Source organism: Morchella sextelata, assembly GCF_020137385.1.
Source record: "Morchella sextelata strain SCLS chromosome Unknown scls_2, whole genome shotgun sequence".
Taxonomy (NCBI): Eukaryota; Fungi; Ascomycota; class Pezizomycetes; order Pezizales; family Morchellaceae; genus Morchella; species Morchella sextelata.
This window is the reverse complement of record NW_025408617.1, coordinates 229415-246150: the sequence shown is the minus strand read 5'-3', so window position 1 is coordinate 246150 and position 16736 is coordinate 229415. Positions and strand designations below refer to the sequence as shown.

The 16736-nt window shown below is 45.4% G+C and overlaps 3 protein-coding genes across 3 annotated transcripts; 1 reads left to right on the top strand and 2 right to left on the bottom strand.

Moving 5' to 3' along the window:
* Window positions 1–4198, top strand: H6S33_005346 (uncharacterized protein; the record flags this gene model as incomplete). The annotated part of the gene is made up of 7 exons (XM_044837281.1): window positions 1–990; window positions 1266–1378; window positions 1449–2939; window positions 3004–3081; window positions 3144–3346; window positions 3423–3900; window positions 3979–4198. 7 exons carry the CDS (start codon window positions 1–3, stop codon window positions 4196–4198), a joined length of 3573 nt encoding a protein of 1190 aa, XP_044698655.1.
* Window positions 4199–4751: 553 nt separating this feature from the next.
* Window positions 4752–7662, bottom strand: H6S33_005345 (uncharacterized protein; the record flags this gene model as incomplete). Its single annotated transcript, XM_044837269.1, has 5 exons — window positions 4752–6243; window positions 6360–6577; window positions 6677–7209; window positions 7279–7459; window positions 7522–7662. 5 exons carry the CDS (start codon window positions 7660–7662, stop codon window positions 4752–4754), a joined length of 2565 nt encoding a protein of 854 aa, XP_044698654.1.
* A 6900-nt stretch (window positions 7663–14562) lies between these two features.
* H6S33_005344 (uncharacterized protein) lies at window positions 14563–16470 on the bottom strand (the record flags this gene model as incomplete). Its single annotated transcript, XM_044837258.1, has 7 exons — window positions 14563–14887; window positions 14941–15141; window positions 15201–15304; window positions 15368–15680; window positions 15740–15891; window positions 15946–16157; window positions 16227–16470. The coding sequence occupies 7 exons, from the start codon at window positions 16468–16470 to the stop codon at window positions 14563–14565; spliced, it is 1551 nt and encodes a 516-aa protein (XP_044698653.1).
* Between the last annotated feature and the right edge of the window lie 266 nt (window positions 16471–16736).

The following is a 16736-nucleotide window of genomic DNA, read 5'->3' as shown; positions in this document are numbered from 1 at the left end:
ATGGCTGCAACGAACCCCGACTCAAAAAGGCCCCGTCTGAATTCTTGGGGATCGGCCTCTTCCTCCTCCTCGCCGCTCCCCCATGAGTTCCAGACACATCCTCTGCACCACCCGCCGTCACATCCCCAGCATTCTTCGCCTTACACAGCTTCTTTGGCCGGGCCTGGATTTTGGCGGGAAATGAAAACGCAGCCCCACCCCATTCAGCATACACTATCCCACCAGAGATCACACTCAGTTCCCTCACTGCCCCCGGGAGCTGGAGGAGCCAAAAATGTCCCCCATAACCACACACCACAACAACCTCCACCTCCTCCTCCTGCCCTTCCTTCCCTTCCTCCTACCCATCCTACACACCAAGGACAGAGCGTCAATAGCTCTCACACGTTAGGAACCCCTAGTACTGGGCATTCACCTCGCTCTGTGCACGTGCAGACCGGTTCACCACTTCAGATGCCATCAGCTCCCAATTCAAACCCTAATCCTGGCTACCAGGGCTACCAACATCAGCTTCAAAAACCCCAGGGTGGTCTTGATGGTTCTTCTCCCGCACCCACATCATCCGGTCCTTCAATGCGCACTGCTATCGACCAGCAACAGGTGCAGCAGCTCCGCTCTCTCTCAGTATCTGGTCATTCCCAATCCTCACCTGGGGGTCATCCTCAATATCAGGAGCCAAACTATTACGTCCCACACAGTGCCGGAGATCCCAGAGGCTCATTAGGAGTCGAATCAATATCTCCTGGGAGCACTACTACACTTGGAACAGGCCCTAGTCCGATATTGACTTCTGGGGGATTTGCTGGCGGTCCTGTGGGGATGATAAATCAACACATGCAGGGACATCCTTCAGGAGGACAAATGAGTGGTGGAATGGCAACAAGCCCGGTAACAACACCGACGAGTGCTGGAGGGATGATGAATGGCCTTCAAGGGATGGGGGTGGTGACAACCTACCCCCCACGACGAAAAGCTATTAGAGCTGCTCAAGTACGTATTTTGAACATCAACTATCATTCCGTGATTTTAGGATTTTGAATTCAAGGAGCTCTGCCCAAATGCAAAACAGAAATAAGGGAGTTCATCTGTTGAGAAAAGGAAAGTGGAAAAAGAGAAAAGCCAATAGAATCAACCCTGCCACCATTGGTTGGTAGTCTAATGTTTAGCAATGTTTAATTAACCGCAATTGTCTTGTCTTAGTACAGATAGACAGAGTAACCGAAGCGCAAAACGTGGGTGAATTGGTACTAACCAATTGGGCATAGGCATGCGATGCCTGCAGAGCTAGGAAAGCCAAGTGCGACGAAGGAAGGCCAAGCTGTGGATTCTGTAAAGAATCACAAATTCCTTGTGTTTACAGAGAAGTACCCCCACCAAAGTGAGTTTCAAAGATCGGAGATTTTTTCTGTGCTTTTCTTTTGGCTAACATGTTTCTTTTGGTATTAAAGACAGGATCGAACATTACTCCAAATCCTGGACCGATTAGGGAGAGTTGAAGGTCTTCTTGACGCAATCAATTCCTCAGGGCGATCATTTGAAGCACCAAAGACCACAGATGTAACCCCTGTAACAGCTAGCACGCAGAAAGATGTTTCGACTGCTACAAGCCCCCCAGGACCAACTATGCATCACTCGCCCCCATTCTACCGTCCTTCCCCAGGGCCCTCTCAGCTCGCATCTAGTAAACCTTATAGTCATCCACAACAACAAACAATCGGCACACCTGCCGAGGTGTTGCTAGAGGAGGATGAGCAATTGGCAATACCGTATCAACACACCACAGCGGCACATAAGTTGATGTGGTGGCCTAGCATTAGAAAGCTCATTGACGATGAATTTCTGAAGAATGAAGCATACGTTATGGATGAAGAAGAAAAACGGGGACCCCTGCGAGTTCACGGAAGGGGAGAGGGTATAGACACTCCCGAATCATGGCTTGAGGATATGGACGAGGGAATCACGGACTCTGGATACGTATGGGATAGCGGGATTGGCGTTGAAGAGGTTATGGACAATAACTGGGGCAGTAGTGAAGACACACCCATGGAAGATATGGTAGATGGAAATGGATATCAACAGTCTCGGAGGCAATCAGGCACTGAAGGAAGCGGCTTGACTACCGGGGGAGGGCTCAAAATGGATCATCAAACCGTATTAAGGCTTCTCAACAGCTATCTTTCCAACATTCATATTCTGCATCCTGTATTGGATAGGTCCACTATTACCAAAATGACTTTTATGTTCGCAGACCGTGTATCATCTACTCCAAAAGTAGCTACGCCTACAACTCCATATTCTACAACACCCGGAGCATCAGTAGGGCTAGGGCTAGGAGTTAATGATGGTGGAGACAGCGGCATGCAATCGCCAGGTGTCAATAGGAGAGGTTCCTTAGCATCAGTGAAAAGAAAGCGTAGCATATCTTCCACAAGTATAGGGCCAATGCAAAGCCAATTAACCTCAATGAATTCGCAAGGCTCGGCTTCTGGACGCAGTCCGTCACAACGAATTCCGAAAACGATCCATTCAGCATTGGTGCTCTTAGTTTTGGCTCTGGGGGCGGTCTGTCTGCATAAACGCCCTGTTCCTGGTCCGCTTCAGCCAACGTCAGGCTCACCACCGATTCGTAATAGCACGCCATCATATAAGACTTCCACCCCTCCATTCTCTGCCTCTACTCCTCCATATCACCACAGTTACCCACAACACTCATCTAAACGACCAAAGGGCCGAGAGCTAAGAAACATTGATGTTATCCCTGGTTTAGCTTACTTTGGAAAGGCGGTAGAAATAATGGGGACTCTAATGGGAGGGAACGAACTTGAAAACGTTCAGGTTTGCCTTTTGGCTGGGTTGTATTGGGGCCAGCTGGGGAGAGTGCTTGACAGTTGGAAATGGATCAGTTACGCCTGCATGGGCTGCCAGATCCTGGTCAGAATGTAAGTCGGTTTAACTTGCCTAAGTTCTAGCCCTTGACCTGTGATAATAATAACAGTATGATAGGAGATTGGAAAGCGAAAAGGATAGCTTGCGTAAAGACCTGATTTTGCGTGCGTTCTGGAGTTGTTTGCAGCTAGAAAGGTTTATATCTCAGAATTCGAGCAAACACAATCCTCAAGCTAACATTTGTTTCTATTTCTCAGTGATGTGCTTGCAGAACTTGATCTTCCGCCAAGCGGAATAACAAGGCTGGAAGATTCAATGGCTCTACCAAGTTCTATCGCCTTACCTCCGGCTTATGACTCAGAGACAAGGGAAGATGACCCGCTCATGTGGATGTATTACTTGGCTCAGATTGCCTTGCGAAAATTGCTCAACAGGGCGCATACAACGCTGTACACCAAAGGTGTGTTTTGATCCACCGGATATATGAGTCTTGGCAGGCAATGGATATGAACGCAAACTAATATTTTATTTGACAGAGTCTAAAGATCGCTTTGATTCTCCCCGATCTCTGGCAATCGCTAGGGAATTAGATTTTCAACTTGAGCAGTGGAAACTACATCTCCCGGAGCCACTCCGTTGGGATGAAAGCGACCCCCCAGCAAGTAATATAAACGCGGCAAGATTACGTGCCAAGTATTGGGGTGCGCGGTACATAATTCATCGGCCATTTGTGTACTCTGTAATCCACGGGAGCGGCGGTACCGGCGGTAGTACGTTCTCTTCGATGTCCCCTGCGAGCGAAATGTCCCAACAAGGTTCCCCCTCGGCGACCACACCAAATCATATTTCAAGTATAAGACGACCAAGTGCCACGGGAGAAGATACGCCCGTTTCATTAGAGAAGAGTTGCAGGAAATGCTTGGACTCTGCAGTCCAAAGTACCACATCATTTCATGCGTTCGATCCCGAGGAGAATAGACCTATTATAACCAATGTGTTTGGCACAGCTCATGCGTAAGCAATAATCCCATCTTTATTTAGACCTACATTTAAGGTATATATATTCATTCATCTACTAACGTTATAATATAGACAATTCGGCAATCTTCTTGTTCTCCAAGCCGCATATCAGTCTTCTACACTGAAGCACATGATTGACCCTCACGTCCTCAGTGATTTGCTCACAAAAACAAAACGTTGGTTACGGACATTGGCGCCCATCTCTTCAGCATTACGGAAAGACGCCCAAATCCTTGAAAACTCCGCATTGAAGGTAGAATATCAGTTGCAGGGACGGTCCAGCAATTACTGAATCGAGTCTTAAGTGCTGCGGTACAGGCGGTACCCCGTCCCGGAGACAACACCCCTCCTGGGTTGGATTTATAGGTCATTTATGTTTATACCATCATTCCGGCTTTCTATATTATTTTCACCTTGTTTATTCCATTTGTTTTGGGGAACGGTCACCGCGATCGGCCATTTTGTTTTTGGTGCGTCTTTTCATATCTTGTGTTGTACGAGTCAGGCGGTTCATATTGAACATTTTTGTCACAAAGGGGGGTCCGGCGTTGATGGTTTCATTTAAGCACTGGCATTCGATACCCTGTTCATTGGAATTCATTTCTACCGAAGCGCGCTATCATCAAGATCTCACTCGTTGGCTGAAAAGTCATTCGCAGACCCAAAAATATATTGTCCGAAAAAAGAAAGAAAATGGGGAAAAAAACAAAAAATGCCAATGCCAATGCCAACCGATAGATAGCCCTCCCCCGAGGAGTGATACATTTATAGGGAAAGAAAAAGGAAAAAGAAATAAATCCAGAAATAGTCGACATCAAGAAACCTCCGTTTAACCCGCAGATACATCAGTTTATCCACTGCATGGTTCCTTCTACCCTAAACTTCGCAGAACCCCTTATATCCTGGGAGCTTGCAGCTGCATACACCTCAAACTCCGCATCCTTATCAACAGTCCACGAACGCATCTTCTCGTCCCAGTATCCTAAAGCGTACTTGTCGAGGACATAGCTCGCCGTTTTTGTCTCCCCCGTTCGTAGGTCAACCTTAGCAAAGCCCTTCAACTCTTTGATAGGTCGAATAAGTCCAGCCTTCGAGGTTTGAGAAACATAAAACTGGACAGATTCCTTCCCGGAAACCTTTCCGGTGTTTGTGATATCCACCGATACGGTGAGCGTGTCTCTAAGGACATCGCCGGAAAGACGGGTGTTCTTGTACTCAAAGGTTGTGTACGAAAGACCGAATCCGAAGGGGAACAGAGGCTGGACCTTGGCTCTCTCGTAATGGCGGTATCCTAACCAAATCCCCTCACCGTATATAACCTTTTCATTTTCCCCGGGGAAGTTGTGGAAAGTAGGTGTGTCTTCAAGCCGGCGAGGGAATGTAACAGGGAGCTTTCCGCATGGTGAAATGTGACCTACCAATACATCATAGAGAGAGTTTCCGAGCTCCTGACCTTGGTACCATGCTTGAAGCACAGTAGAGGCCTCATTGATCCAGGGCATAGTGATTGGAGATCCAGACTGGTTGACAATGATCGTATTAGGATTAACTTCGAGGATCTTGGCAATAAGATCGTTTTGGGGGCCAGGCAAATCCATAGATTTCATATCGTAAGCTTCACTCTCCCATTCGATGTTTTTCCCTCCAACATATACAACAATATCCGATTCACGGGCTAGCTGGATGGCCTCTCCCATCAAGTCCTCCTTGACTTCTTCCATGAAACCAACCCGTGAACCGTCCATCACCTCATCTCTATAAAGTTCATCGGTGTAGTGAACTGGGATTGGATCTAGCTCACGCGAAACCCCTTCGACAGTGACGTTATATGTCCTACCAGCGACCATGTCGAGTTCGCAGCGCTTTTCCGGAGAGGCATAGGCCATAAACATCTCAGACCTTTCTGACTCCTTCGTGCGATCCCAGATGTTGATAAGTTCTTTCCCGTCAACCAAGAGACGCCCAGGGCCGCATGTGCCCATGCTGAATACATGTCGTCCTGATGTTTTAGGTGTCAGAAGCCCAACTGCGCGGTAAGAATATCTCTTTCCCGGCACAAAGGACTTTGGTAGATTGTCATAGCACGAGAGCAATGTGCTCTTCCGGTGTGCGGCATGGACTGGCGACCCTCGATGGAGCATGTTGTCAAAGTATTCCATGTGCATGCCATGTTCGCCATTCTTTGGTGAAACACAGGTCTCTGGGAACAATGGAATCCATTTGTGCGCAAGACAGCCTTTAGCGTACTTGACCCTCAAGTTGGGGTATTTCGTGGAGGCGTTTTTGACAAATGAATCCAAAGGCGTTTGACGATAGTGGGGGTTTAATGAAGCGGATCTGTGATCTTTTAGTTAGCAATTTCATTGACGAAACAGTTGCACGAGATGTTTCATTGAAGTGCAAAAAGGTGACCTTCCAGAGTTGGAAGGGGCAAAAAGCAAATATTGACTCACCCTCCACCGGCAGCCACTGACTCCTTAGCATTTGGACCGATAAATGCGATTTGTTTTGTCGTCCCTAATGAAAGCGGCAATAATTTTTTCTCATTTTTGAGAAGAACTATTCCCTCAGATGCAGCTCTTCGGAGAAACTTTTGATGTTCCGGTCGGTTGATTGCTTCTTCTTGCTCCTCGACCCAGTCTGGGTTCTTATATTTCCCGGTTCTGTAGATCTGAATAGATTTAAGATTAGTTAGCATAGGTAGATTCCCAATAAGATCAATGCGGAGGAGTAACAATGATAATAATAACAGTAAGGAAATTTTAATTACCAATTCCAAGATCCTTCGCACGTTGATATCCAAAGTCGACTCCTTCATATAGCCTTTCTTAACTGCATCGACTAGGTTCTTTCCCCTCTTCCGGGCAGGGCCCGGCATTTCCAAGTCCAGGCCTGCCTCGACGCTTGGAACGATACTATTCATACCAAACCAATCACTCATAACCACACCATCAAAACCCCACTCTTCTCTTAGAATGCCAGTCAACAAAGCCTTGTTATTACTGGCATATACGCCGTTGATCTTTGAGTAACTCGCCATTACGCACATTGGTTTTGAATCACGGAGCGCAATCTGGAAAGGTACCAGATGGAGTTCTCGGAGGCAACGATCAGTCATAATTTGATTTACAACGAATCGTTTGGTCTCCTGGTCGTTGGCAGCAAAGTGCTTGATTGTTGTTGCAATGCCATGGGATTGGACGGCATTGATGTAGGCAGCAGCGAGCTTTCCTCCAAGGAACGGATCATCCCCAGAGAAGGATTCGAAATTTCGGCCGCCGAGCGGTGAACGATGTAAGCAAACTTAATGGTGTGTTAGTATAACTTGAATGCTTCAAAAGACAAGTGTCTAACAAGGGTGCTATATCTTACCGGTAGGTGCTAGTAGGATATCTGACTTCTTGTCCCGAACCTCAGTAGCAAGAAGCTCGCCAATACCGGCGATGATATCGACATCCCAAGTAGCGGCAAGGGATACTGCGCTTGGTGTTAATGCTGCTGTAGTTCCATCGACCATAGTACCTCCCCGGGCACCGACAGGGCCATCTGTAGTCTAAAATGAATAATATTAGCATTATAAGAATTAACTATAAAGGTTCCTGGTGTGAAGCTAACCTTCAACTGGGGAATTCCTAGGCGGGGAACAGGGTATGTCCTCCACAGGTCCACGCCTGAAAGCAAGAGAGATTTTTCTTCAATGGTAAGCTTTGTGAGCTTTTCATCAACCCAGGTTTTCATATCTATTGGGAGATGCATTTTGCTTTCGGTTCTGATAGTTGATAAAAGATTTAAATTTCTTGCTGATTGAGGTATGTATTGGGCTTCTTCAAGAATGGTGCTGATGAGTATCTTGAGGCTGCTTGTTTGAACGGACGGGGACTCACGGACAAGATATATGTACCCCGTGGAGCTCAAGGATGATGGTGGTGGTGGTGTCTAGAAAACTCACTACAACCTAACAGCTCCAGTAGGGGTAAGCGTAGTTTGTGTTTGAACATAGTAACACGTTGTCACCTATTACGGTGATCAAGAATTTCTAAATGTCACTCTAGTTTTTTTTTTCCTTCGAAAAACGTGTGAAGGATTTGGATGAGGAGGGTTACTGCGTTAGCCCCAGGGCCGGAAGTCTATCCGTTCACGCGATGTATGTACATATATGTATGTACTGTATGGATGGTGGGGTTTTGGATCTAGCCCTTATGCAACCACTAGATATAGATCCCTGAAGGTACATCCGTGTGGGGGTATAACCTTCTTGGGAGTCATGTATTGGACCTAGACTGACAAGGGGATTTATGTGTTCAATGCACTGATCACGTTCACTTGATATGTATCAATAGGACTTACTCACAAAACCATTTGACAATGTAATTATTTTCGTTATTACTTTTTCAGGATTTCAAGGTGTAGCGGGTACATACGTACGAGTTATAGAGTTTTTGTGAAACCGTCCCAAGTTTTTGGGAAGACTACTGGCTATGGCTGTGTATAAAAATTTTCCTTAAGGTAGACATGTTGATAGATGCAGAAGATGGAGGTTATTATACTCGGATTGGCTCTTATGAAGTACCCATAGCTCCTAGTATTGCCATTGCTGTGCTTCAACCTATCCCGAGGCCATTATGCAAGAGAGAGCATAGGACCTGGTCACTTGAAGGAGAAAATAGGGGACAGCGTACCTAACTGGACCGGCCCAGTTGCAGACTTTGGAAGGCCAACGGGTCTAGTTTTCTCTAATTCGGCCGATGGATCCAATCAAGCACAGTGACTAGGTACCTAGAGTACAACAACGGATAGGTAACCCTGTGTCCCGTATCTGCGGCTACTGCAGACCCCACACTTCTGTGGTTTTCTAGTAGAATAGAGCAGTTTTCGATGCATTCGAGCCGTTTCAAATTCGGTCCGCATGATTCTAAACATGGTTTTGAAATTCTGAGGAAGTAAATATTCAGTGTAGACTGACGTATGCGCATACTCAATGGAGTTGAGTACCCACTCAAGTATCAACATCTGAGTAGAGAAGGCACATATAGATACATACTGGAGGGCACTTCTTACTCTCGGCTGCGAAACTTAATTGCATAAATGTAGGTACATGTTCTAGATGCCCCAACTACATGTGTGCCAATCAATGCACTTATAGTTTTGAGCGAGCCAATCAAATTCATAAAGCCATGGTTACAAATAATAGTTTTTCAAGTTGTAGAATTTGCCTCTCAGGGCAGAATATGATAGGCAACGCGTATGTGGCGCTTTGCTTCCGAGTTATCTTCTCAAACAGAGCATGTATACGTACTGTATGCAGATTACTATTTGAAAGGTATATAGATACTTGTATAAACCACAGCGCATCGTATTTGGGACGTCAATTGTTGCAATTTTCGTTGATCGTAGTATTGGAAAAGAATAGTTATAACCCTAACCCAACCAACCTTGAAAGAAATGATATCATATTATTGTGAGGGAAAACCAAAGGGCTTATTAGCGCATGAAGATGTCCGAACGCAGAAAGAGTTGTTGAAGTCCTCGAGTGGGGAGTGTTTCCGATCCGGCAATGTTAAGAATAGTTTGCGAACTTATAGGGCCTGTATGTACACACATCTGCAAGGCGGTGGAACCAAGGACCGAAATTCCTACGATCCTAGCATATCCTAGCAAATCCGCATGTCAGCTGATATTTCTTTGAGGAACCGGAGCTGAATACGTTGAGTTTCTTTTTTGTCTTGAAATGATCTTTCTTCACCAAAGATGCCTGTCACCTCTGGAGCAATAATCCAAAGTCATAATCCGCTAGGTTTCACGCGGGTATATGGTGAATAAATCTTAGAGTGCCTAAATCTGACGTCTGATAATCCAGAGACTTCAATTTAGCATAAAAAGTGTCGCCCATCCTATTCTCGATCATCGAACTAGCTAGGTACTATCGGTGCCGGTAGCAACAGCCGCAGGTTTTGTCTACCCGGATTGAACAAGCAATTAATCAATCCCTGGTGCTGGACCCACTATGTTTTGTTTTGAGGGGGGTAGTTACACCCCGTCATAAGCTACCTGGACATCCAAAGGATAAGCTGTTGATCCTTAAAGTACTGCCGGTAGCATGCGGGGGTTCCGGTTTCCATCTTGGGGTTCGGACTTCCTGCCTGTTAACTATTACTACTACCATAGACATTATGACATGCATCGAAATGACACCTTTGGATGTAGGTACTCTGGAATGTCGACCAGTACCATGTCCGCAAATGGTGTTCATCACCCAGTCTCACTGCTCTGAATCAATAACAGGGTCAAAAGCCTTGCATCTGGCTGCTTCTGCTAAACTGGTTTCTACCGAGTGTAACGTCGAGATAAACCTCATATTCCTTGTTCAGTTTTTGTACCACTCGGCATATATCAATCCTCGTGGAGTCGGGGAGCAGTGCACCGTGTTCAAAGCAATAGCGTTGGAATCATCAAGGCCTGTAGTGGGCTCCACTTCATAGAATAGGATAAGATAGAATAGTATATAATGGAATATAATATGATAAAGTCAATCAAAGATGGGGCGAAAATGTGGGGGGTATCGTTGTCCAATTAATGTGTCTTCTAGATGACTTTGCTTCAGTCTTGATTGTGTCATTGTAAAAAGTTTGTTTACCTGACAGCATACCACTTATAGGGTTAGGGTAGTGCCTGGGGCGGGCAGACCGGGACGGTTTTATTGACTGCATCAGAGTGCTTATTGAACAACGATGCGGTATGTAAATATTCGTAGTTAGATGCACGAAATATCACGCTAATCGCGGTACTCTATACTCTATTCTTGCCTCATCTTACGCGTACTAGGCAATACTGATAGGACTGGGTCTCGTCTAGCTAGCTCAATTGATCTGCGCCCCAAACAGTTCACACATAAGTACATAGAACTCTAGGTATCTGAGAGAGTATGAAGATCTAACTAGGTAGCTGCAAGGAAATTCTAACGGAATTCCCCGCCCATCGCGCTCCATAGTAGCTAGCTATAGAATACACCTGCATTGTACGTAGGTTTAGGACTGAGTCAAAGTTGAGTACCTACATCAAGTTTCTATTCTTGATATAGTCGGTGCACCTGTGTCGTTCAGTACCAAAGTTTTCAACTATTGCAGTGAGACTTCTCGGATGTTCACCTCAAATCCGCATCAATAGGAAATAGGCACATAGCATAATATAACATTGATAACAAACCAAATTATACGCTAGAAGTTGATGAGTGGCGTACGTTTAAGCAATCGAAATACCAAGGAAGAAATTCATCACGGAAAAACTGAGTGTTAAATGGTCACCTCAGGAACACACGGGCCATGTATAATGTAGGTACATGCATGTAGGCAAGAAAATTTCTTTCGAGTAACGGGTGATCGAATTATTATCATGCATCATCGACATTGCATACAGGTCATGTGTGATGCACCGCATTTCGACCGCCATTGCAATAAGCAATGCCCGGGATCTCATCGCTCCCCGGGACTTATTTTCAGTTAATGAAGAATTACTATATAAACATTCGTTTCGTTCAAATCAAAAGCCCATCATGTCATTCAATACAACTCTGAGGATCGAGTGAGAATATAGAATCAGTAACCCCCCACTCCAGTGCACCACGGCAGTTAAGGCAGACATTCCAAAAAGCAATAATAGGCCAGCCAAAAAAAACAAGATGGGGGGAAAAACCCCGAGCCCCTGTAACTGGTTCATGCACAACGGAGCAATCATGAGGAATCATTGGCTTGGTCCGGAATCTGGCGAGCTAGCTTGGCCACAACGACGTGTGCCAATTACACTCGACCAAAATGAAGAGTAAATTTATACAGTACTAGTTATCAATATCAAACCTTTTATTGACTGAGTGTTAGGCGGCCATTAAACAATTAAGAATCAACCCAACTAGCCGTTGATTAACTGGATAGAAAATTGCCAAGCTGAAGAACCTAAGACGCAGTACTTTGTGATTGCATTTGACTTCACAGCTGAACTGGCCAGCCAGCGAGGTTTCGCACGGGGAAGTTTGTAGGCTCAATCGTTCTCTACAATGTTAGTTATTGAGAGAGGGATTTCCATTCCCTTTTTGAATGTCCTACCAGTACGTACATACTACTCAATTCCTATACCTCTGGTAGGATACAGAAAGGGTGTGCACACAGCAACTTTAGTATATTCGAATATATATTCAGTTTCAAGTTATTACTACTTTCTACATGTAACAATACCTAGGCCTCCGATAATACATTCTACATGTAGTTTTATTTATCATCAACAGATCTAGATCGAACATAGCAAAAAATCTCCAGAACATGGGCTAGTTAGATCAGCGAGTGATACCTTATAATGCACATACATCTTAGCAAAGACTAGCTATAGGTAAATGTAGCTAGATGATCATGAAACAGCGATTACTTTTTTCATCAACACGATCTAGAATCAACCCCAGCCGAAACCATCTATGTTTGTAAGTATATCTGCCGGATGGCCGCCTCATTTTCTATCACATCTCACCATCAAATATATCGCTCCATTCACCGGGGAGTTGGGATTGCCAAAACCCGAGCCTAGTATCCAATGCATATGTCTAGATTATCTCCAGCCAATCCTAACGATTAACACTACAGACTAGGAACGTTCTTGAAAAAAGCCACAATCCGACAGCTCAGCTACATATAGGTATAGCTATGTATAAGTGAGTAGAATTAAACTACTATAACAATATAGAGGAGCTCGAATAGTAATGTTTTGCCGCAAAACTACATTGCTGTACATCAGATCGAGAAGTATGTATTTAGATATGATGATTGGCCCTAGCTTGAAGAACCGGATATCATTTTATTTAGGATAATATTTAACGGAGAATTTGTGTCGATGCTTAATTTGTAGCTTACTTATCACTGAAGTGCAAATAAACACTAACCCAGATCCCTGTCAATAGTGGTGCTGGCCCTCACCGAATATCTGATAGGCGCTTCACATGGCCATAGCGGCGCTTGTCTAGTACTACCTAGTTAGCGAAAGTTAATTTGTTGTCACCGCTCTCCTCATATGCATCTAGATGTCATGTCAGCTAACCAACAACGCCCCACCCTGATTCTATCCAGTGATAACTGTTTTGAGAATCTCGATAACGTCTCGGATCTCGATAGCGATTGTACAAAGTAAGAAACGTGCTAACTAGGGTTGAAAGCGATTATATACACGGGTCCAGTTATCTACCTACCAGGTGGTTTCATTATGTCAAAAGTTTATGCAAATGCTTAGGGTACGCATGAAGAACCTAAATCGAAGACATGTGCCTTGACAGCAGAGTTCCGTTAATTCGCAGATGAGGACAAATCAGAAGCCATCATCAACAATAGCGTTCTCGGGCTCGTTTTCATCACCCGATTACTGCTGTACTGAACCCAGCAAGGTTTTCCACTCTCACGACCTCCGAAATTTGCTTTCTACATGCCCAGGGCGCCGTTAATCTTTCTTGAAATAATGGCCGCACGCACCCGTTTATTGACGAGATTTTTGCGATTTTTTAGACAGCTATCATTTTCCAAAAACCGGGTTCGAGCTCACCTCGTATACGTACCTTAGCTGGTTGACGGTTGCTCGTTGCTGGTCGATTGATTGGTTATCCACGATATCAGAAAGTCCGAAAGATTATATATGCTGCATACAGGTATGTACTCTATTTCCCGGCTATATCTGCAGCTTGCAGGCCTCGACCTAGCCCAAGTTTCAAAACTTGATAAGAAGCTCGCCCCACCTCCCCCGTTCCCCTCCAACTGAATTAGGTAAGTATCATGTGCCTATAGTCATGATGCACGGTCTAAAAAATGGTTTTTTGGAACGAGGAGTAATCAATTGGTCGAAATGAGAATGATAGCAGGGATTGCTAGAGTACACTATGTACTTCGGATGTAGGGGTCCCAGAGAACTGTTACAGATGCTGTCCCCACAGTCTAGATTTACTCCACTCTAGGAGTATATACCCACGGCATGTATGCCAGAAGATAGTAAGCTGGACACACGAAAGGATTCAAAGGAGCAGCCTAGATTCCCTTCTTTCGCCGAACATTGGATAGGCTAGTGTCGTGTGCATAGACATGCAGCAATTGCGCAGACCACCATCCGTAGGTACTTCCTCCAGAGAGAGAATCTTGACTTCGGAAAGTATACGATAGGGAACGAATACTGGTTGAATGTCGCAGGATCAACTACTATCTAGATGTTCTTGTGAACCGGAATTGTTTGAGTCATCAGAGATCACTCACCAATCGGCATATTTGCCGCACCATCTTCGCCACGAGTGTGCGTACATATTATAAGGCTGAGGATCTTAGTTACAAGGGCAGAAATTGCAGCCTTCCAGATTATCTCATATATCAAGTTTTAATATACAAAAGAAGGCCCGTGTCGAGAATTCGAATATTCTCCGGTCCGTTTTTGAACCGGGCTTAGGTACGTACTAGCTTGAGAGCTTCCAACCCCCGCCAAAGATTGGGGTGGGTACTTTGAGATATCACTTGACAGGGAAGGCTGTGATTAAATATTTCTCCGAAGAGGCATTGAAAAATTATCGCATATTCATAAATCATTGGTTCATCTAATAAAATCTGGCCATGTAAAAAACAAAAAGAAGGCCTGGTGGTATTGTACAGCTCACAGCACATATCTAAATCCGGGTGACTTGTCTCCCAGTCTAGCCATCTCCTGGACGGTCAGCCCATGATCATCACCAATTCGTTCCCGCTTGGCGTTGATCCTCTTGTATCCAAAGAACAAGATGCCCACAGCAATCAAACCGGCCCCGATAAATCCAAGCTCCAACGCATGTCCCAGGGTGTACCTAGGCGCGTCATTGCTCCTGTAGAAATTTGACGCCATGGCGCCACCAAGGTTTCCAACTGCGATCTGAATCGCCATTCCGGCAGATCGTTTCAGGGAGCCGGACAAATTGTTTGATAGCCAAGTGATATTTCCGGGGCTGTCGGCGGTTAGTTTAAATTCTAACATTTGCTAGTGGAAAATGGGACTTACAATGCTGGGTAGATACCGCAAGTGGCGATAAAAACACCCGCGTAGACTAGTCCTGGTACACTTGGTGGTGCGGAGATGGCGATGATAAACCCAATGGCTGTAAGACATAGTCCCCCAAACACGAAAGGCGATCTGATCCCCCTCTTGTCACTGACCCAAGCTGTGATGACGGAAAGAATCGACGCGGTGATGTAGATGGGACTACCAACAGGGTTAGCAAATCGAGTTCATCTCGAACATTAAAGTGAGAGGGTACAAACACAGTGAGTAGTTGAGCCTTGGAAGACGAATAGCCTAAGTTCTTGATGATGCTGGGAAGAAACAAGCTGATACCGTACAGAGGACAAACAATTCCCCAATAAACCTTGAATTACACACATAATTAGTTCCCGAACACATACGGACCTGATGGACTCGGAGCTCTTACAAAAATGTTGACCCAAATCTGCCAATCGCTGAAAGCGTCCAGGACATACTTCCATTCAAACTCCTCTACCTCTGCAACAGCAGGCGCATTCTTCGTGTTTGAGCGGATATCCTCAACCATTGCTGTTTCAACCTTCTCGTCTGTGACGACAGCTGCTGATTCCCTCACATCAACGGAGCCTTGGTACCGTAGACGCCAAACAACGAACTTCCTCTCCTCCTCCGTCAAGAATGAAGCGGTTTCTGGGAAATCGTAAAGGAAGTAGAAGGCTGCGAATGCGACGACAACTGTGAGAAGCCCTTCGAGGATGAAGCTAGGAGCACAGTAAGTACGTGGACAATCCTCAATGATGGTTAGGTTTCAAATGCTTACATCCACCTCCAGCCCTCGAGACCTCCAACACCATCCATCTTTGCAATTCCGAATGCCAAAAGCCCCGAAAATGCACCGGCAACGCTGGCAGCACTGAAGAACAGAGCCTGCCTCCACTGTGCTTCATGTCGACAATACCACATAGTAATGTACTAGATCCATCTATCAGCACTCAGCCCAATTGGCCAAATAGGGGAAACCCATACATAAGCTACACCGGGAAACAACCCAGCTTCCGCAACGCCCAAGAAGAATCTAGCAATTAAAAGACCCTTGTAGTTCTTGACAATGCCCATGAGCGTCATAACGAGACCCCAGGCCACCATGATGCAGGGCAACCAGACACTTGGCCTCAATTTCTTCAACACAAGATTCGACGGGACCTCGAAAAAGCAGTATGAGAAGAAGAAGATTGTCACTATTGTCAAGTTGTTCACTGGTTAGCCACTAGATCCCAAACAATAATGAAATTATAAAGTTTACTAACAAGTCCAGTTGTACTCTGGTCCAGTCATTCCTAGGTCATCCACCAACCCCTCAATCCTCGCATTACCGATATTACCTCTATCCAAAAAGGAGAGGAGATATAGCAATGCCAGCATGGGAATCAACCTCAAATCCATCTTCCGTAGAATGGCCTTCTCGTCCAAATGGGCAAAGGAAGCCCGGGTAAGGTGCCCATCGTCAGGCAGTGCCGGACGAACCTGAGCGTTTTCCTTCTTAGAAAACATGATATGATATTTAAAAAAGAAAGAGAAAAGAGGCAAGATAGACAGAACAGTATTGAAATGCTGCTGCCGCTGCTGCTTGTCTTCTGTGAAAAAAACAGGGCAGTTGAGAAAGATATATATTCAACCAGCCAAGCTTTTTTGAAGGCAATATAATTCCATGTAGCTGTCCAGCGATAAGGAGCCGGCCGCTGAGCTCTCTCTCACAAGGCCAAAAAAAACCTGGGGAAATAAGCGATTGCGGGGTTCGGCTTCCCCGACTTCTCAAG